This window comes from Salmo salar, chromosome ssa05, assembly GCF_905237065.1.
Source record: "Salmo salar chromosome ssa05, Ssal_v3.1, whole genome shotgun sequence".
Lineage (NCBI taxonomy): Eukaryota > Metazoa > Chordata > Actinopteri > Salmoniformes > Salmonidae > Salmo > Salmo salar.
In genome coordinates this window covers 7,992,957-8,015,279 of record NC_059446.1, presented here as the reverse complement: position 1 = coordinate 8,015,279, position 22,323 = coordinate 7,992,957, and the positions used below count along the sequence as shown (strand labels likewise).

General features: G+C 43.5%; 3 protein-coding genes and 1 pseudogene across 5 annotated transcripts in view; 1 reads left to right on the top strand and 3 right to left on the bottom strand.

The window, feature by feature from the left end:
- The window catches only part of LOC123743233 (basic proline-rich protein-like), a 603,964-nt pseudogene that overhangs the window by 471,679 nt on the left and 109,962 nt on the right, over positions 1 to 22,323 (bottom strand).
- Positions 3,791 to 13,759, top strand: pgfrl (Platelet-derived growth factor receptor-like protein). Its single transcript, NM_001173926.1, is given in 9 exon segments — positions 3,791 to 3,895; positions 4,285 to 4,457; positions 4,836 to 4,978; positions 6,829 to 6,980; positions 7,298 to 7,367; positions 7,369 to 7,405; positions 9,315 to 9,501; positions 11,569 to 11,708; positions 12,831 to 13,759. Coding segments are annotated over 9 exon segments (1,230 nt in total). The 5' UTR covers positions 3,791 to 3,810; the 3' UTR covers positions 13,074 to 13,759.
- On the bottom strand, positions 14,120 to 20,075 carry LOC106604181 (E3 ubiquitin-protein ligase TRIM39). 3 transcript variants are annotated; one of them, XM_014198607.2, is made up of 7 exons: positions 19,593 to 20,075; positions 18,979 to 19,250; positions 18,670 to 18,846; positions 18,026 to 18,121; positions 17,663 to 17,946; positions 17,340 to 17,458; positions 14,120 to 14,757 (listed from the first exon to the last, which is right to left on the bottom strand). In XM_014198607.2, the coding sequence occupies exons 2-7, from the start codon at positions 19,207 to 19,209 to the stop codon at positions 14,171 to 14,173; spliced, it is 1,494 nt and encodes a 497-aa protein (XP_014054082.1). In that variant the 5' UTR covers positions 19,210 to 19,250; positions 19,593 to 20,075; the 3' UTR covers positions 14,120 to 14,170. The 3 variants fall into 3 exon arrangements, with proteins under 3 accessions (XP_014054082.1, XP_014054083.1, XP_014054084.1); XM_014198608.2 differs by having other exon boundaries at positions 18,979 to 19,247; XM_014198609.2 differs by having other exon boundaries at positions 17,663 to 17,922; positions 19,593 to 20,073.
- The window catches only part of pmt (phosphoethanolamine methyltransferase), a 57,895-nt gene continuing 56,571 nt past the window's right edge, over positions 21,000 to 22,323 (bottom strand). Inside the window, 1 exon segment of the mRNA NM_001173879.1 lies at positions 21,000 to 22,069. Within this exon segment, the coding sequence (NP_001167350.1) occupies positions 21,959 to 22,069 (111 nt within the window). The 3' untranslated portion in view covers positions 21,000 to 21,958.

The window sequence follows — 22,323 nt, the reverse complement described above, 5'->3', positions numbered from 1 at the left end:
TATACAATGCTGTATATGACAACCCAAATAAACTTGATCATATCCCATTTTCGTCAAAGCCTTCTTACTTAGGTCATTCAAAAACTGTAACACACATGTTTACCTTTGATCAAGCCGGTGATGTAGACGGTGCTAAGCTGGGATAAAGAGCATAGCATAGCTTGTATCCCATGTAGCACCCTATTCCCTATATAGTGCGTTACTTTTGACTGGGGCCTATATGGCTCTGATGCAATTTGGGACATATTCATAGCGTGCCACTTACCTCCCTGTGTTCATGGGGAACAATACAACCATTCACATGTTGTTACCTAGGCCATGCCATAATCATGGCTTAGCAAGTCATTCATAAAGCAAGGTTTAGCACACTCACACAGCATAGACATCTAGACCTGAGATACAGTAGAGTTTATTAAGCACCATGTAGGATGCAGTACATTCCAATACTCTACTCTTTAATTACCCCATACAGAATACATTCCAATACTCTACTCTTTAATTACCCCATTCAGAATACATTCCAATACTCTACTCTTTAATTACCCCACACAGGATACATTCCAATACTCTACTCTTTAATTACCCCATTCAGAATACATTCCAATACTCTACTCTTTAATTACCCCATACAGGATACATTCCAATACTCTGCTCTTTAATTACCCCACACAGGATACATTCCAATACTCTACTCTTTAATTACCCCATACAGGATACATTCCAATACTCTACTCTTTAATTACGCCATTCAGAATACATTCCAATACTCTACTCTTTAATTACGCCATATATTCCATGCAGGTTTAAAACATGGACAAAGAACTTTCATCTTCTATGCAATAGAAAGCATTGATATGTGTATATTGTGGTAAAATAAAGATTGCGTAGACCATAGGTGGAAAGGGCAGTACATTTGTATATATGGATGGCTTTGATGTGGTACTGTAATTCACATCAAAGCAAAACGTAGCACCCAGAGGACCCACTGGAGTGATTTATTGTGTGTGTTATTCCGGCATGTTCAGGTCACGTCTTTCCACAGAAGTGCCTTCATGAACTCTTATCTCCCTGTGCTAACCGATGTTAAGCTATTCCATCATAATTTCCATCACAAAGTATGTCCAAATGCTTCGTTTTTTAAATTATGTCAGAATGTTGGAGTGTGCCCCTGGCTATCAGTAAATAAAACTTTAAAAAAGAAAATCGTGCCGTCTGATTTGCTTAATATAAGGAATTTGAAAATATTTATACTTTTAGTTTAACTTTTGATAGTTAAGTACATTTGATCAATTACATTTACTTTTGATACTTAAAGTAGATTTAAAAACAAATAATTTTTGGACTTTTACTCAAGTAGTATTTTACTGGGTGACTTTCACTTTTACTTAAGTCATTTTCTATAAAGGTATCTTTACTTTTACTCAAGTTTGAAAGTTGGGTACTTTTTTCCACCACTGATAACTTAGAGTTCAAACTGTAAGAGTTTTCTTTATTACTATGCTTTATTACTATTCGAATACCTATATTATAATGAACAAATCAATATTTATAGATATGGAAGCAGATACCATTTAACTTGAATGATGGCAGCTATATGCTTCCATAAACAGAGGCCCCCACATGAGTATGATGTTACTGTGTCATGAATGAGTAAGATATTACATTAGGCCTTCCATACAGTACCATTCATACAAATACACATTCAACTAGTGCTGGGGAGTAGTAAACCACATGTAGTTCAACTAGTAGTTTAACTATATTTAGCAGTAGCTTGGTGGTGGTTGAACTGAATTCTGATCTAGGTAGTGTTTTCAGTAGTTAATTACTGTTTTACCATGTAGCGGTGTAGCTAAATACTGGAACTACACACTACTGTTTTACCATGTAGCGGTGTAGCTAACTACTGGAACTACACACTACTGTTTTACCATGTAGTGGTGTAGCTAACTACCCACTACTGTTTTACCATGTAGCGGTGTAGCTAACTACTGGAACTACACACTACTGTTTAACCCTGTAGCGGTGTAGCAAACTACACACTACTGTTTTACCATGTAGCGGTGTAGCTAACTACTGGAACTACACACTACTGTTTTACCATGTAGCGGTGTAGCTAACTACTGGAACTACACACTACTGTTTTACCATGTAGTGGTGTAGCTAACTACCCACTACTGTTTTACCATGTAGCGGTGTAGCTAACTACTGGAACTACACACTACTGTTTAACCCTGTAGCGGTGTAGCAAACTACACACTACTGTTTTACCATGTAGTGGTGTAGCTAACTACTGGAACTATACACTACTGTTTTACCATGTAGCGGTGTAGCTAACTACTGGCACTACACACTACTCTTTTAGCAATAATTGTCTTTATTTTTTGGCATCAGACCTTCCTAATTCTCACTCGAAACATTTGTTGTTGTGTTTAATAGGCTGAAATACACATTCTGTTAACATCTGACTCCAGATCTGTTCTTGCAATTTGTATTCTATGACATTTTAGATTTAGATATGATAATTTATCAGGAAGTAGTTTTGATGTATTGAACTACTTTTTTAAAGTAACTTTAGTTAAGTAAACTATATTTTTCTTAAAAGTAGGTTTAGTGTAGCTTAACTTCTTCCAGTGTAAAGTAATTGGTAGCTTGGTAAACAATCTTTTCAGAGTAGCTTCCCCAACACCGCGTTAAAAACATAATTATTGTTAGCTTCCTGTTTCCTAAATGGTGCAATACTTTACTCCTAGGAACATCTGATCCATTTATTTACAACCTCAGAGGAGCTTTTGTGTATGTGGGTCAAAACACAAGACCTTTAGGAAAAACTGTTATAGAGAATACTCTATTTCCGTCTTCAAGTTATGCAGCACGGTAGTTCAGGTTGATCATGCTTCTCTCCCTCTATCCCACCTCTCCAGCTAAACAAACTAAATCCAATGAAAAGAGTAGTATTAGAAATGCCCATGTTGTTTACTTTTAAAAGATATCGCTTCTGTACTTCAGAGGGCCACTGCCAACCTGCCGTGCTCTTCTTACTTCCCTTCACCAGCTAAACAAATAGTCTAACCTAACCAAAACACTTTATCATCAACACAATGACAACTGTTATTTACATCTTCAAGGTAGTTCAGAGGGCCACTGCTACTATGCAAAGCTTTTTCTCTCTCTCACTCCACTTCTCCAGCTAAATAAACAGTCTCAGCAGTCCCAGACGTAGCAGGGTGGAGGGGCCTCCATTCCCGGCCCCTGATTGGACCACAGGCCCCTGAATGGCTCCATTGAGCACCACAGGAAGAATTTGGGGAGACTCTCTCTCTCCCCCTTTCCCTCGCTCTCTCCCTCGCTCTCTCTCTCCCTCTCTCTCTCTCTCTCTCTCTCTCTCTCTCTCTCTCTACTTCTCCCTCTCTCCCTCTTTCCCATGCTCTCTCCCTTGCTCTCTCCCTCTATCTGCCTCTCTCTCGCTCTCTACTTCTCTCTCTCTCCCTTTCCCTCCCTCTCTCCCTCTATCTGCCTCTCTCTCTCTCTCTCTCTCTCTCTCTCTTTCTTTCTTTCATTCTCTTTTGGTCAGTAGAGGAATGTGTGTGATTTGGCTAAACAGCTGACCACTCATTTCGCAGTCACGCAGCAAACCTCCTTCTCCCTCCCTCCCTCTTTCCCTCTCTCCTTCTCTCTCTACCCCCTTCTTTCATTTTCATGTCTTTCACTCCTTGTTGCGTTCCCTGTTGTACTGCGGTTGTGAACCTTGTGAACTGTTAATCCTGCGGTCAGTCAGTCGGTGGGTTCATTGGTCTGTACATCACAGGAGCCATGGTGGCAGTAAACGGCTCAGGGGAGAAGTGGAGGCTGGTGTTATTGGGGGCTTTCCTCATCTGTGGGTTAATCCTGGAGTTTGGTAAGTGACTTTATTTCCTCTCTGTGTGGCTGTGGATAATGTGCATTCCTAAACATCCACTAGGCTAGTGAGGTGCAGGAGGAGATCAGTAGATGATTGCATTACTCTGACTTATTGTGAACTTTGATGGCATTTCTTGAGTTAGTTACATTTAATTTGGTTTCACCTCATTCAGTCTGTCTGTATAGTAAATTCCTTTGCAGGATATTCCTGTTATTGCCCAAGTATGGTTACCAATGGCATACTGCAATGTTTTAATCTAACATCAAATCAACATTAGACTCTTCATGCTTTTATTTGTTGCATTGACCTGGAACTTACTGTGCTTGTGACTATGGTTAAGTGTATTTCAAAGAATACAAATTCAATATTGGATACTTGCTCTGCAGGACAGTGCCAGCAGGATGAGCAAGAGGGACGGACCACCCCACCAGACCGTAAGCCCAAATCCAGTAAGGGTAAGCCAGTGAGGGGAGCAGGTAAAGCCACAACCAAACCCAAACCCAAAGCAACACCGGCTTCACCATCAGCAGCCAACCAGGGACCTGTTCACCTGACACAGGTAGGATTGAATACATTTCAAATTATTCGCGAGAGAAAGTCTCATTTTGCATTTTCATAATCTTGAGGCTGCCATGACAGATTGGCATCTTCATAAAATCTGTACATATACATAGTCCACATTAAAGATAAACATTATGTACACAAATCAAAAAACACTTGAATGTTTGAGATATTTGACACAATCAACGGATGTTTTGTGGAGCAATGTCTACTAATAAAGTGCAAATTACAAACATTCACAAAAGCTCTGACGAAGCTTGAACAAAAAGAAGTGATACTAGCGAAAAGCAGTGTGAGGGCTTCTCTTCTGTTTTAACGTAATGAACACTAAAGGTAAACTGCCGCGCACGTTTCTCCTCCCTGGTTTATACCATAGGTGGTGAACAAGGGGAAGTTCCAGCATGTGGGGGACAGTCTGAGCATCCGGTCCGGCGACACCCTGGAGCTGAGGTGTAAAGGGAACCCTGTTGGGTGGGGCGTTCCTGTTTACCTGGAGGAGGACGACGAGGGGAGACTCAGGTGAGACTCCGGGGCCTTTTGACGATGTGATGGGACAGGGTGCCATGGAAAAAGGACTCCACGGCAACAAGGACTCACTAGAAAAAAGGGACCTGTCTCAATGTTGACTTGCCTGTATAAAACTGTCTGTATAAAACTGCCTGTATAAAACTTAAATAATAAAAACGACTTCTTGCCAGGATAGTCCAATATTAGTTGCTGAGTCATCAAATCAAATCCTTATTTGTCACATGCGCCGAATACAACAGATGTAGAGAGAACATTTTATGAGTTGGGTGACTGGAGTCTTTCAGAATTATTTGGGCTTTCCTCTGACACCGCCTAGTATATAATCCTGGATAGCAGGAAGCTTGGCCCCAGTGATGTACTGGGCCGTACGCACTACCCTCTGTAGCGCCTTGCGGTCGGAGGCCGAGCAGTTGCCATACCAGGCGATGATGCAACCGGTCAGGATGCTCTCGATGGTGCAGCTGTAGAACTTTTTGAGGATCTGGGGACTCGTGCCAAATCTTTTCAATCTCTTGAGGGGGGAAATGTGTTATCGTGCCCTCTTCACTACTGTCTTGGTGTGTTTGGACCATGAGAGTTTGTTGGTGATGTGGACACCAAGGGAACTTGAAATACTCGACCCGCTCCACTACAGCCCTGTCGATGTTAATGGGGGTCTGTTCGCCTGCCTTTTCCTGCAGTCCACAATCAGCTCCTTTGTCTTGCTCACATTGAGGGAGAGGTTGTTGTCCTGGCACCACACTGCCAGGTCTCTGACCTCCTCCTTATAGGCTGTCTTATCGTTGTCGGTGATCAGGCCTACAGCTCTTGTGTCGTCAGCAAACTTAATGATGGTATTGGATACGCCACGCAGTCAGGGGGTGAAAATGGAGTACAGGAGGGAACTAAGCACGCACCCCTGAGGGGCCCCCGATGTTGAGGATCAGCGTGGCAGACATGTTGTTGTCTACCCTTACCACCTGGGGGCGGCCCGTCAGGAAGTCCAGGATCCAGTTGCAGAGGGAGGTGTTTAGTCCCAGGGTCCTTAGCTTAGTGATGAGCTTTGTGGGCACTATGGTGTTGAACGCTGAGCTGTAGTCACTTATTGATGAAGCCTATGACTGAGGTGGTGTACTCCTCAATGCCATTGGATGAATCCCAGAACATATTCCAGTCTGTACTAGCAAATCAGTCCTGTAGTGTAGCATCCGCGTCATCTGACCACTTCCGTAGTGAGCGAGTCACTGGTACTTCCTGCTTTAGTTTTTGCTTGTAAGCAGGAATCAGGAGAATAGAATTATGATATTGGTAGATAGTGTGGTCTACAGCTTATCATGAGGTACTCTACCTCAGGCGAGCAATACCTCGAGACTTCTTTAACATTAGACATCTCGCACCAGCTGTTATTGACAAATAGACACACAACCCCGCCCCTCGTCTTACCAGGCGTAGCTGCTCTGTCCTGCCGATGCATGGAAAATCCCGTCAGCTCTATATTATCCATGTCGTCGTTCAGCCACGACTCGGTGAAACACAAGATATTACAGTTTTTGATGTCCCTTTGGTAGTTTAATCTTCCCGGATAGTCTTGATCAATAGTAGGGATGGTAGTGGAGGTGTACTCACCCGCCTACGAATTCTCAGAAGGCAGCCCGACCTCCGCCCCCTTTTTCTCCGTCGGGGATATGGGCCTGTTCCCGAGAAAGCAGTGTATCCTTCGCGTCGGACTCGTTAAAGAAAAAATCTTTGTTCGCATCTGGTGTGAGGGACTCATTTCTGACCTCTCTGTTTGTATAGAGATGCTGTATGTAGGCCTGTGTGGCTTTGGTGTGAGGGACTCTTGTTTCTTTGTGTTCGTACAGGACGGTGCAGCATGACCGGTACGGGACCTTGACCCTGTCCAACTCTACAGGAGCAGACACTGGAGAATACACCTGCTTCCCCATGTACTGTGAACAAAGGGACTGCAGGAAGGTGTACGATAAGGCTGTCAAAGTCTTTGTCTTCTTCCCTGGTACTAAGTCCCGGCCTCCTGACATAGGAGTTGTTACCATGGCTAAGTTCCAAAAGGCACCCTGGTTTCTATGTAGTGCACTACATTTGACCAGGGCCAAAATTCCCATTCTTTGACCCACGAAATGCATCACATTGGGGTTGGGAATAGGATGACCTGAGACACAAGCCCGTGTAATCACCAGGTCCCAAATAGCACCCTGTTCCCTGTATAGTGCGGTATGTTTGACCAGGGTTCTGTTCAAAAATAGTGCATTATATAGGAAATAGGGTGTCATATGTGCCGCACAGTATAACAGTTGTCTGCCCCTCCCCCAGACCCACAGGAGCTGTTTGTCCCCTCCTCCTCCTACTATGAGGTCATCCAGCTGAGGACCAATTGGCCAACTAGTCCTCCCCTGTCAGGTGACATCACCTGACGCCAAGGTGAGTTCAGAACAGATCTGGCGGGATTAGATTAGATAATTCAGAATTACCTCTTTGAAAGTACATTTTTTGCTTTGAAAAACTTTACTTAACAGCTATAGAGGTATATAATGCATTGGGACACAGTTATAATGCATTTCAAGCCTTGTCATAAGCACATTTGACCATGCGCCTATCATATTTGACTATTTTCTCATAATGTGCTACAATTTATGTGGGGAAATACATCCTATTGCTGTAGCTGTACTATATCACCGGGTCTACACGCCAGGCGAGGTCATCAGGACTGGGCTAAACATAACACAGGTCTTTATTTAACTAGGCAAGTCAGTTAAGAACAAATTCTTATTTACAATGATGGCCTACCCCGGCCAAACCCTAACCCGGACGACGCAATTGTGCGCGCCACTCTATGGGGACTCCCAATCACAGCCGGTTGTGATACAGCCCGGGATCAAACCAGGGTCTGTAGTGACGCCTCTAGCACTGAGATGCAGTGCCTCAGACCGCTGCACCACTCGGGAGGCCCAGGGAGGAGGTTCTTTACATCAAAGCGAGGAGCATGGGAATCAGACAATAATATCAGGAATCAACAACTATTTCTTTTTGTAATGCCTGCTTCCAACTCACGCTCTGAAACACATAGATCCCCTGAACGCAGCTCCCTCTCCAGCTCCCAATCACCTGAGCTCTGATCACCTGTTCACATGCCTGTATGTCATAATCACACATTATTTAGTTCAGTTCTTTGCACCTCATCACTGTGAGGTATTGTTTGTTTTGTGACACATGTTTTTAGGACCGCTGTTTTTCCCGTGATTTACGCCTCCCGTGTATGTAGTCAAATGACCTAGAGGCCTCATGGGTGGAATGTTATTATTCATATTTTTCATAATTAATCAACATTATACAAAATAAATAAAAAAATGAATATCTGGTCAAACGGTTTTGTTATATTTCAGTCCTCTGCGAAGTATATAAAGTGTAATATTGGGATGCAAACTAAAAATGTAATACATTTCATCTCTATATCTGACAAGGTACAGGTGTCTTCTTTTCTTAAGCCCATAACCATGTGTGTGAGGTGGATACTTTTGTTTCAAAGTAGATTTGTTTAAGACTACCCAGAAACACTCTGTGTGACCCTGATTTAGCCCACTGCACTGAAAGGTTCATTAACAATCACGTTCACCTGGCGTAGGCAGATTCAACAAAGGTCCGTTCAAAATAGGTTGAAGGTTCTACCCCGTTACACTTACGGTGTCTATATTAGGACAGCCTCAATTCCTTGTGATCCTGAGACCGTCCTAATATCAGTAGCGTAAAGTACTTAAGTGAAAATACTTTAAATTACCACTTAAGTAGTATTTTGGGGTATCTGTACTTTAATTTACCATTTTGACAACTTTTACTTTTACTTCAATACATTCGTAAAGAAAATAATGTACTTTTTACTCCATACATTTTCCCTGACACCCAAAAGTACTCGTTACATTTTGAATGCTTAGCAGGACAGGAACATCGTCCAATTCTCACACTTATCATCAGAACATCCCTGGTCATCCCTACTGCCTCTGATCTGGTGGACTCACTAAACACACATGCTTCGCTTGTAAATTATGTCTAAATGTTGGAGTGTGCCGCTGGCTCTCCGAAAATTTTAAAAACAAGAAAATGTTATACTTTTGATACTTAAGTATATTTAAAACCAAATACTTTTAGACTTTTTAATCAAGTAGTATTTTACTGGGTGACTTTCACTTTAATGTCATTTTCTATAAGGTTTCTTTACTTTTACTTAAGTATGATGATTGGGTACTTTTTCCCACCACTGCCTAATATGGACACTATAGTCAAGAATATGCTATCCACTCACTATAAAGTCATTAACTCACCTGGTCATCCTTAGGTGTCTCTGCACCGGGAGTTTCCCCCGGTAGAGGTGGCGGTGGACGGGGCGGAGATCACGTTTAACGTTAAACAGGGATTCACTATCCACCGGCCCAAGCTGCACCACGCCGGGGAGCTGTACTGCGTGGCCAGCCTCGGAAACCTCAGGCAGAGCTCCGTCAAGTACATGCTTATATACGTCAACTGTAAGTCCATGGATTTGTATCTTAAACAACAGCTAGCCTCTTCCCCAGGGGTAGCCAACTCATGGAATTAAAATGACTAGTGCGGACGTTCCTTGTCAAGTCAACGTTCCTTGATGGGTGGACTGGAAGACATATTGACTGTTATATATTAAATACAAGTTTTATTTGTCACATGCATCGAATACAACAGGTGTAGACCTTACAGTGAAATGCTGAATACAACAGGTGTAGGTAGACCTTACAGTGAAATGCTGAATACAACAGGTGTAGTAGACCTTACAGTGAAATGCTGAATACAACAGGTGTAGTAGACCTTACAGTGAAATGCTGAATACAACAGGCGTAGTAGACCTCACAGTGAAATGCTGAATACAACAGGTGTAGTAGACCTCACAGTGAAATGCTGAATACAACAGGTGTAGTAGACCTCACAGTGAAATGCTGAATACAACAGGTGTAGTAGACCTTACAGTGAAATGCTGAATTCAACAGGCGTAGTAGACCTTACAGTGAAATGCTGAATTCAACAGGCGTAGTAGACCTCACAGTGAAATGCTGAATTCAACAGGTGTAGTAGACCTTACAGTGAAATGCTGAATTCAACAGGTGTAGTAGACCTTACAGTGAAATGCTTGCTTACAAGCCCTTAACCAACAATGCAGTTTTAAGAAAATACCAACAAAAAAAAGTAAGAGATAAGAATAATAAATAATTAAAGAGCAGCAGTAAATAACAATAGTGAGGCTATATACAGGGGGTACCGGTACAGAGTCAATGTGGAGACTATATACAGGGGGTACCGGTACAGAGTCAATGTGGAGGCTATATACAGGGGGTACCGGTACAGAGTCAATGTGGAGACTATATACAGGGGGTACCGGTACAGAGTCAATGTGGAGGCTATATACAGGGGGTACCGGTACAGAGTCAATGTGGAGGCTATATACAGGGGGTACCGGTACAGAGTCAATGTGGAGGCTATATACAGGGGGTTCCGGTACAGAGTCAATGTGGAGGCTATATACAGGGGGTACCGGTACAGAGTCAATGTGGAGACTATATACAGGGGGTACCGGTACAGAGTCAATGTGGAGGCTATATACAGGGGGTACCGGTACAGAGTCAATGTGGAGACTATATACAGGGGGTACCGGTACAGAGTCAATGTGGAGGCTATATACAGGGGGTACCGGTACAGTCAATGTGGAGGCTATATACAGGGGGTACCAGTACAGAGTCAATGTGGAGGCTATATACAGGGTGTTACGGTACAGAGTCAATGTGGAGGCTATATACAGGGGGTACCGGTACAGAGTCAATGTGGAGGCTATATACAGGGGGTACCGGTACAGAGTCAATGTGGAGGCTATATACAGGGGGTACCGGCACAGAGTCAATGTGGAGACTATATACAGGGTGTTACGGTACAGAGTCAATGTGGAGGCTATATACAGGGTGTACCGGTACAGAGTCAATGTGGAGGCTATATACAGGGGGTACCGGTACAGAGTCAATGTGGAGGCTATATACAGGGGGTACCGGTACAGAGTCAATGTGGAGGCTATATACAGGGTGTTACGGTACAGAGTCAATGTGGAGGCTATATACAGGGTGTTACGGTACAGAGTCAATGTGGAGGCTATATACAGGGTGTTACGGTACAGAGTCAATGTGGAGGCTATATACAGGGTGTTACGGTACAGAGTAATTGTGGAGGCTATATACAGGGGTTACCAGTACAGAGACAATGTGGAGGCTATATACAGGGGGTACCAGTACAGAGTCTTTGTGGAGGCTATATACAGGGGGTACCGGTACAGAGTCATTGTGGAGGCTATATACAGGGTGTTACGGTACAGAGTCATTGTGTGGGGGCACTGGTGTCGAGGTAATATGTACTTATAGGTAGTTATTAAAGTGTCTATGCATAGATAATAACAGAGAGTAGCAGCATTGTGGTGGGGAAGGGTGGGGGGGTTGGGGGGAGGTCAATGCAAATAGTCTGGGTAGCCATTTGATTAGCTGTTCAGGAGTCTCATGGCTGTCTGTGTTGTCCCCTGCTGTCAGACCCGGTGGCGCCCCCGACCCCAGTGATCCAGGCGTCCTCCAACTCTGTGGCCATTGGTCAGAACCTACAGGTCACCTGTACTGTGATTGGAGAACAGGACGTGGTCATAGACTTCACCTGGGAGTACCCTGGGCAACAGGTATGTCATTGTGCTAACTGGGTCTGCCATGCTTGAGGTCAATCATTTATCATATCAATAGCTAGAGTAGGATTACAGGACAAGTGCAATACTCTACCTCCTGTTATATGATGAGAAACCTCTTGACAGAAGCTTTACACTTAGCTACATACAGTACAGAGAGGCTACATACAGTACAGAGAGGCTACATACAGTACAGAGAGGCTACATACAGTACAGAGAGGCTATATACAGTACAGAGAGGCTATATACAGTACAGAGAGGCTACATACAGTACAGAGAGGCTACATACAGTACAGAGAGGCTACATACAGTGCAGAGAGGCTAGATACAGTACAGAGAGGCTACATACAGTACAGAGAGGCTATATACAGTACAGAGAGGCTACATACAGTGCAGAGAGGCTACATACAGTACAGAGAGGTATATACAGTAAAGCGAGGCAATATACAGTACAGAGAAGCTACATACAGTACAGAGAGGCTACATACAGTACAGAGAGGCTACATACAGTACAGAGAGGCTACATACAGTACAGAGAGGCTATATACAGTAAAGAGAGGCAATATACAGTACAGAGAGGCTACATACAGTGCAGAGAGGCTACATTCAGTACAGAGAGGCTATATACAGTACAGAGAGGCTACATACAGTGCAGAGAGGCTATATACAGTAAAGATAGGCAATATACAGTACAGAGGCTACATACAGTGCAGAGAGGCTACATACAGCACAGAGAGGCTACATACAGTGCAGAGGCTACATACAGTGCAGAGAGGCTATATACAGTAAAGATAGGCAATATACAGTACAGAGGCTACATACAGTGCAGAGAGGCTACATACAGTACAGAGAGGCTACATACAGTGCAGAGGCTACATACAGTGCAGAGAGGCTACATACAGTACAGAGAGCCTACATACAGTACAGAGAGCCTACATACAGTACAGAGAGGCTATATACAGTACAGAGAGGCTACATACAGTAAAGAGAGGCTACATACAGTACAGAGAGGCTACAATTGTAAACTGCTTGTTTCTTTGTGCTGTGTTTGTATGTATGACTGTGGTTGTGTGTCTGTGTTGTGGTTGTGTGTCTGTGTTGTGGTTGTGTGATCGGCAGATCGGCAGGCCTCTGTACACCCAGGACAGTGTTCATCCGGACGGAGGAGGTCTGGGGAGGCAGCAGTCCCAGACCGTCCTCCTGGTGGATGAGGTGAGGGAGGTGGACGGAGGGACTTACACCTGCACCGCCCAGAACCTGCAAGGCTCCAGAACCACCTCCACCACCATCAAGGTGCTCGCGGCTCCTGCTGCTGCTGCTAAGGATAAGGTCAAAGTCAAGCCCAAGCCTAAGAAACCCTGAGAGTCAATAGACTTCAGATCAGAGATGGGAGAGGGATGGCATTGCCACGAAGGAGAAGGAAGTATCCTGTCAAGATGGAACTGGAACTGTAGAATTAGAATGTGTTGGTTCTAATTCCATGGGTGGAACCTTGTTTTAAATGACCATTCTACTTCTGACATTACTATGTATGTATACAGTATACATTACTATGTATGTATACTGTGAAGCTATAGGGCTCAATGAGTGAGCTCTCAAGTAGCTCATGTATATCCACCAGCCAGTAGTTACCACACACACAGCATAGAAGGTTTACACAGGGTGGAGGGAAAGAGAAAGCTGGGTGGAAGAATACAAATTGGGGAGAGAGAGAAACGGGGGTGGGGGAAGAAAAGAGAGAGCCAGACAGCATTCTGAGCATCTACATTGTAGTGAATGTATTTTGATCGACATAATTAATTTGATTTTCAAATCCTAGAGGAATATACAGTAGAATAACGCTCCTGTATCAATGCAGATTTAAAGGACCATCATCAGACTTGTACCTTCTTTGGTGGACGTTTCTATATCGCAAGTAGTGTTCCTTCTGTACTCGTGAGAATATCTCCTCTCCACTTTCCACCGACAGGCTTGTTGTTTCTCTAGTGTTCTATCTTCCTACTTCCTATTTGTCTAAATAAAGAAATGCTTTCATAGTCTACACGTAACCTTCTGTAATGTGTGTTTATTGTCTGATGGTCAGATTGGGTCATGGACCAATAAAGGTCACTATGAGGCATCATTTTGTCACGGTGTACGACAGAGTGACAGAGCTTGTGCCCCAAATGGCACCCTATTCCCTATATAGTGCACTAATTTTGACCAGAGCCTTGTGGGGACACAGACTATGTTATATTGGGTGGTACAGAGAGATAGAGAACACTAACAGTCTGAACATAAAGGTTGTTTGTTTGGTTCAGGTGTATCAATGAAGAGTCCAGGAATCTTTAACAATCAATAGTTTCATTAACATCAAATCTGTGCTAAAAGTGGGTTTGAAATTAAACTCTCCGAAATGTACAAAAAAATTTCAAACAAATAATGAGGTTTTAATATACAAAAGGTGGTACACAGAGGTGTCATCTGGGCTGTTCAGCCGCTACGTTGACCTTCACTGGCAAGATCCTCAAGGTACAGGTCTCACACCCACTGCTCAGATAGGGAAACACTTTCTCTGTGAAGGTGTGTGTGAACGTGTGGAGATGTTCGTTGTAATGCGGATCGGAGAAGGTCAGCGTTCCTCCGTCCCAGTCCAATGTCACTCTGATCCTCAGGGGCTCCTGTCTCAGCTTCAATGAGAGGGTGATGAGAGGTTCGGGGACAGAGCGTACGGTGTAAACTCCTCCATGTTGTTCTAATCTCCAGCCTCCCTTCTCTATCACGCCCTTCCTGGACACAGACTCCTCCACCACCCCCAGGGCCCAGTCACTGATGTAGTCGTATCTCTGGAGATATTCATTCCTGACTTCCACTTCCCAGGTGTGTGTTCCCGAATGGAAGCCCTCAGAGCCCAGGATTCCTTCATAGAGGTTGAACCTCTCTGGGGAGTCAGGAACCAGCGTCTTCATCTCTTCTCTCTCCTCAGAGTCTCTGGATCTGAACGTGACCATATCGGGGTACACCAGCAGGTCTGGATGGGCTGTGTTGGGGTCCAGAACCACCGGATCTGAACACAGAGAGACAGACAATGTGTTATTGTAATGTATAATATGACAGTGTGTTATTGTACTGCATAATAATGACAATGTATAGGTATGTTTTTGCACATAAATATGGTAACTCTACCACATAAATACAGTAACTCTACCACATAAATACAGTAACTCTACCACATAAATACAGTAACTATACCACATAAATACAGTAACTCTACCACATAAATACAGTAACTATGGGCTGTATTACATTTTACCCGGTTGACTGAGAACACATTCTCATTACAGCAACAACCTGCGAAAAAACCTACACTCGATCCCTCCGAAGTCAACAACTACAGACCAGTATCCCTTCTTTCTTTTCTCTCCAAAACTCTTGAACGTGCCGTCCTTGGCCAGCTCTCCTGCTATCTCTCTCAGAATGACCTTCTTGATCCAAATCAGTCAGGTTTCAAGACTGGTCATTCAACTGAGACTGCTCTTCTCTGTGTCACGGAGGCTCTCCGCACTGCTAAAGCTAACTCTCTCTCCTCTGCTCTCATCCTCCTAGACCTATCTGCTGCCTTTGATACGGTGAACCATCAGATCCTCCTCTCCACCCTCTCCGAGTTGGGCATCTCCGGCGCGGCCCACGCTTGGATTGCGTCCTACCTGACAGGTCGCTCCTACCAGGTGGCGTGGTGAGAATCTGTCTCCGCACCACGTGCTCTCACCACTGGTGTCCCCCAGGGCTCTGTTCTAGGCCCTCGCCTATTCTCGCTATACACCAAGTCACTGGGCTCTGTCATATCCTCACATGGTCTCTCCTATCATTGCTATGCAGACGACACACAATTAATCTTCTCCTTTCCCCCTTCTGATAACCAGGTGGCGAATCGCATCTCTGCATGTCTGGCAGACATATCAGTGTGGATGACTGATCACCACCTCAAGCTGAACCTCGGCAAGACGGAGCTGCTCTTCCTCCCGGGGAAGGACTGCCCGTTCCATGATCTCGCCATCACGGTTGACAACTCCATTGTGTCCTCCTCCCAGAGTGCTAAGAACCTTGGCGTGACCCTGGACAACACCCTGTCGTTCTCTACTAACATCAAGGCGGTGACCCGATCCTGTAGGTTCATGCTCTACAACATTCGCAGAGTACGACCCTGCCTCACACAGGAAGCGGCGCAGGTCCTAATCCAGGCACTTGTCATCTCCCGTCTGGATTACGGCAACTCGCTGTTGGCTGGGCTCCCTGCCTGTGCCATTAAACCCCTACAACTCATCCAGAACACCGCAGCCCGTCTGGTGTTCAACCTTCCCAAGTTCTCTCACGTCACCCCGTTCCTCCGCTCTCTCCACTGGCTTCCCGTTGAAGCTCACATCCGCTACAAGACCATGGTGCTTGCCTACGGAGCTGTGAGGGGAACGGCACCTCCGTACCTTCAGGCTCTGATCAGGCCCTACACCCAAACAAGGGCACTGCGCTCATCCACCTCTGGCCTGCTCGCCTCCCTACCTCTGAGGAAGCACAGTTCCCGCTCAGCCCAGTCAAAACTGTTCGCTGCTCTGGCACCCCAATGGTGGAACAAGCTCCCTCACGACACCAGGACAGCGGAGTCAATCACCACCTTCCAGAGACACCTGAAACCCCACCTCTTTAAGGAATACCTAGGATAGGATAAAGTAATCCTTCTAACCCCCCCCCTTAAAAGATTTAGATGCACTATTGTAAAGTGGTTGTTCCACTGGATATCATAAGGTGAATCCACCAATTTGTAAGTCGCTCTGGATAAGAGCGTCTGCTAAATGACTTAAATGTAGTTACAGGAGAGAAGATGAATGAGCCAATTAGAAGCTGGGGATGATTAGGCAGCCATGATGGTCAGATTGGGAATTTAGCAAGGACACTGGTGTTAACACCCCTATTTTTAGGGTAAGTGCCATGTGATCTTTAGTGACCACAGAGAGTCAGGACACCCCTTTAACATCCCATCTTAAAGACAGCACCCTACACAGGGCAAAATCCCCAATCACACATATATATTATTTTGTAGACCAGTGGAAACAGCACCTCCTGCTGGCCCTCCAACACCACTTCCAGCAGCATCTGGTCTCCCATCCAGGGACTGACCAGGACCAACCCTGCTTAGCTTCAGAAGTAAGTCAGCAGTGCGATGCAGGGTGCTATCAATCTTCAAGCCTGTTGCTGAAGCGTTACAGATTGTGCAATAGAAAGGTAAAGGTCATATTGATTGAACAGTGCCTTTACATTTCAATCACCATGTAATGTTGAACTTCCTCAATACGGACTGAATAACATGTCATTTTTGCACAGTGTGTCTGTGATGTCATGTCTGTGATTTTTCTTCTCTACAGATCACAAACTAGATTGATCCCCCCCCCCAATACTATCTCTGACTTTGCTGCTTTATTGAGGGAAAATGTACTTACTATGACTGCGATATGTGGCTGTCCCACCAAGTCTTAAGATGAATACTTCTAACTGTAAGTCGCTCTGAATAAGAACACCTGCTAAATGTCAATATAAACTTCTGGACATGGTTACAAATGTTTGGGTGCCCATGTCATTCAACAGAACTATACTTACAGTATTTCATATCTCCCTGCATCTTCTTCCAAATTCTGAACTGCAGGTTGCCCAGGTGTTTGGCCACCTCTACCAGCGCTCCTGAGACCAGCTGTGGATCCAGAAACGTGCTCTGGGCTCTGGAAGAACACTCAGGAGTTAGTACTGCTGTGGGGTTAGGAGTTCAGAACCACAGAGAAGAGGAAAGAAGAGAAGAAGAGGAGAGTAGAACAGGAGAAAAGAAGAAGAGGAGAGAAGAAGAGGAGAAAAGAAGAGGAGAAAAGAAGTGCAGAGAGAGAAGAAGAGCAGAGAAGAAGAGGAGAGACAGGAGGCAGCTCATTTACCTGGCCTTGTGTAGAATGGACTTGTATCTCTGCAGAAAGGTAACATGGTCGCCCTCTAGACGCTCCTCTACAGCTTGGATCTTGTCTGAAAGAGTTGAGATTATTTTGCTAATCTCCTTAGTCTTCTCCTTTACCATCCTAGTCTTCTCCTTCTCTTCCTCTATCAGAGCGTTTATCCTGGCCTCCTCTTCCTTTACGAGAAGCTGATGAAGATGTTGAAACTCTTTCTTGATTTCCCTGTGTGTCTCTGCAGTCTGTGTCTGGAAACCCCACCCACCAAATATCTATAAATATCACATAAATCAAGTATTAACGTCTAAATGAACAGACAGAATGCATCCCAATGTCAAACTGTATAATTACCATCATGTATTTTTCTGTTTGACTACAGGTTCGTTTGGCGTCAGTGTAAAGTCTCAGCTTCTCCTTCAGGGGCCCCAGTTCAGCCTTTACTCTCTCCTGGAATCAGACAAACACATGAATGGCTCTTCCTACACAGTAAAACACAACTGTCTAACTCAGTAAATTAATTGAGTAAAGTCAACTCAAAGAATTGCAAAGTTATACTATATTAATGTTATAAGCAATATTGATTGCAATAAGTCAAAGCAACTCAATCCCTTGTAATTTAAAGATAGATTCAGTAATATGACGTCATTGAACATATTGAGGTGACTTCCTGCTTGCATACATTGAGACACGGCCACATTGGGAAGAGCCAATAGGGGCAGACATGGACTGATTTGAATGATGTTGTTGTTGGTTTCTGTAGCCAGGAAGTAACTCACCCCTCTGTGTATAATGATGCCATATTACCGTTTATACCTTCAAATATCTCAGATAGGCTATGGGCTGATTCAATCCGTATCGCCGAAGTATCGCGGAAGATCTGCGTTAAAATTTGAAGATAATTTCAGATTGTGCCGTCATATTATATGCAGCGTTTATAAAGCAGATCTTCAGCGCTACGGATTGAACACAGCCATTTACAGTATTTCTTGTCCTACTTCCTGGTCCTGGACAACTTCATCTATGGGACAGAACTTGTGTCCTGTGTGTTGTCTTGAGTCGCGACACACCAAACAGACAGGCTGTTCATCCTCCAGACAGAAGAGCTTGAGTTCTGCTTTGTGTTGACCACAGAGCCTCTCAGATCCAGGCTCTGCATCTCTGGAGTTTCTCTCCTGTAGGATTGATTGATTTTACCATTTAAATAATACATACTCATCCCTATGGGCTCTGGTCAAATGTAGTGCACTAAAAAGGGAATAAGGTGCAATTTGGGGCACATTAATTATCATAGGTAGATCTCCCACCTGTAGGAACCCCTCACACAGCCTCTTCAGGGTGAGGCTGACTGCTGGTAAAGGCATGGAGGAACTTTTCCTGCAGACTGGACACTCCCGGTCGTCTTTATACTTCCAGTACTCCTCCATGCAGGTCTTACAGGCACTGTGGCTGCAAGGGAGAACCACAGGATCCCTGAAGATATCATAGCACACGGGACAGAGGAAATCCTCTTCTTGGAAGAAGGACCAAGAGGCCATTTTGTCCCTCAGTAAAAGTGTCAGTTTCTCTGTAATGGCTACTGGAACAAGAGAGACACAAGTTCAAAGGTCAGAAGGTGAGGTACACTTTTATTGTTGTTGAGGTAAACTTTAAAAAAAAGTTTTTACAGTGTATCCATTATGTTAACAACATGTTTTGAATGATTCTTTGTGGCTGTATCCCAGACTCACATTAATCCTGTTCCTGGACTAAGAAGTCATTCAATAGAGATCCTCCAATCTCCATTGAGGATAATTTCTGGTTTAAGACTAACATGTTTACATTCAGCCATTTATCATGTACAGTAAGCTACATGTTTTACTAACTTCAACATAGATCTAGGAGGAAGAACAACCACCAAAACAAATGACAAAGCACTTACCATCAAATAGCCAGAAGAAGAAGAATTGTCCTCTGTGGCAAGTCCAGCAGCAGGAAGCACACTTTAGTGAACACAAGTCTATCGGTTTCAGTGTCTGGAGTGAGCTTAAATACTACAATGTAAAAAAATCTCACTTATCATGGATGTATGTATAGGTGTGTGTGGGGGGTTGGGGGGTGTTTCCCCAGCCAGTGATTGGTCTTGGGGGTTACATGCCCAATGAGACCTGAGGTGTTACCAGGGGTGGGAGGAGGTGAGAATGGCCCTGTGAAGGAGATAGGGTAAAGAAGGGGGTGTATGAATGAACCTAAACAAGATACATTAGCAAACTGACTATCTGATCATTACCTGGCCTATTGAGAAACAGTATGGGGACAGAACAGCACACCGGACCATTAGCTGGCCTATTGTGATGCTGAGTGGAATGGGACATGGAAAGACAGAAAGGAGAGATGATAAGAGAAGTGGTCTGTGTCCCAAAAGGTACCCTATTCCCTATAGGGCTCTGGTCAAAGCTAGTGCACTACATAGGCACTACACTGTCCAGGTTGCCTAGGTTACATTGTAAATGTAATCCGTTACAGTTACTAGTTAACTGTCCAAAATGATGACCACCAATCAGAGACCACTATGATGACACACCAAATGATGGCGACCAATCAGAGACCGCTATGATGACACACCAAATGATGACCACCAATCAGAGACCACTATGATGCCACACCAAATGACATAGTGTTCTCTGATTGGTGGTCATCATTTGGTGTGTGTCATCATAGTGGTCTCTGATTGGTGGTCATAATTTGGTGTGTCATCACAGTGAGGTCAGACTTTCTCAGGTGGAACAAACTTAAACTTTGTGCTGAATTGAATGTTATTGACAAAACTGAAAGGTGACATTGTGTATTTTTGCAGAAACATCCTTTCTGAATGTAAATATAATCCAAGAAGTCATCTAGTTTTTCACAAAGTACATGTAATCTGATTGCAGGTAACAGTCACAGTTTTTTTGGTAGATGTAATCAGTTACTCCCCAACCCTGTGTATAGGGAAGAGGGTTCCATTTTTATTTATTTAACTAGGCAAGTAACTCACAGCCTAGGAACAGCGGGTTAACTGCCTCGTTCAGGGGCAGAACAACAGATTTGTACATTGTCAGCTCAGGGATCCGAACTTGCAACCTTTCGGTTACTAGTCCGACACTCTAACCACTAGGCTACCCTGCTGCCCCATTTGAGACACAATAGAATCCTGCTATTAAAATGTACTGAATATCAGATTTTATTCTTAGCCTAACTCTTCTACTACTACCTAGTGGTAGACCTAGGTAAATACAAGTAAATACAGAGGTATTTTTTACCATGTAGGCAGAACAATAAGGCAGAGACAGCAAGACGGACGGACAGATACTAATTCAAGCCGGGGCTTTCAAACATTTATTTGTAAAACTTATCAAACTATGGTATGTTGATAGTACAGACTGGGAAATGATGCACATTCACCTTTGATAACAAGACAATAATACTGTCAACTTTACACAAAGTTAAAATGTTTTAATCAAATTCAGTTTGGTTCAATAAAAATTCTAAATACTTTTTAAAGTAAGTAAAGTATTTAAACAAAGTAAGTAAAGTATTTAAACAAAGTAAGTAAAGTATTTAAACAAAGTAAAGTATTTAAACAAAGTAAGTAAAGTATTTAAACAAAGTAAGTAAAGTATTTAAACAAAGTAAAGTATTTAAACAAAGTAAGTAAAGTATTTAAACAAAGTGAGTAAAGTAAAGCACATTCATCTTCTGCACATCTATCACTCCAGTGTTTAATTGCTATATCGTAATTACCTCGCCACTATGGCCTATTTATTGCCTTACCTCCCTTATCTTACCTCATTTGCACACACTGTATATATACTTTTTTCCTACTGTGTTATTGACTGGATGTTTGTTTTACTCCATGTGTAACTCTGTGTTGTTGTATGTGTTGAACTGCTTTGCTTTATCTTGGCCAGGTCGCAGTTGTAAATGAGAACTTGTTCTCAACTATCCTACCTGGTTAAATAAAGGTGAAATAAAATAATAATTAAAAAAAAAGTAAAGTAAGAAACAGAAATCCGTTTCAGCTCTCAATCAATAGATATTAAAGATAAAAACTAAAGTTAGACTGGTCTTTGGATAATGACAATTTCTCACTTCAAATAAAATACTTTCCAATCTGTAATTGCCTCAGTGTATGTAATCTCAGATTTTGGCGTCCTGGTGCCTGCTAATCTCCTCTAGTTGATGTGAAAGCAGTGTGGCTGGTCCCAGGCACTGAACTCTCCCTCCTGAAGGGATATTTTTCTATCTTTTCTCCTCTCTCCATCTCTCTCAGTTCCTTGTTGCATGGAATAGGCCCCAGCGTTGGTCTCCAGTTTTGCAGCGTTTTAGTTTGTCGCTCCAGCCGTTGACAATGGCCAGGTAGTCTTCCTCTGAGAACTCCTAGGAAAATACCCAAGATACAGGATAACATGGGTTTAACAGTCCAACAAAGTATCAACATTGTGATCATCAGGGCATGAAATGTACTTTTTTGGTCCACCAGACACTGTTGCAGGTAGATCTAAAAATCTACCAGCCACTCAGATTTTTACCAGCCAAAACATTTATTTTTAAATTAAAATTACACCAACAAAACACCAAAAAATGGATGAGCATGTTTTGTAATGTTTTTAAAACAATACATGTATTACCAG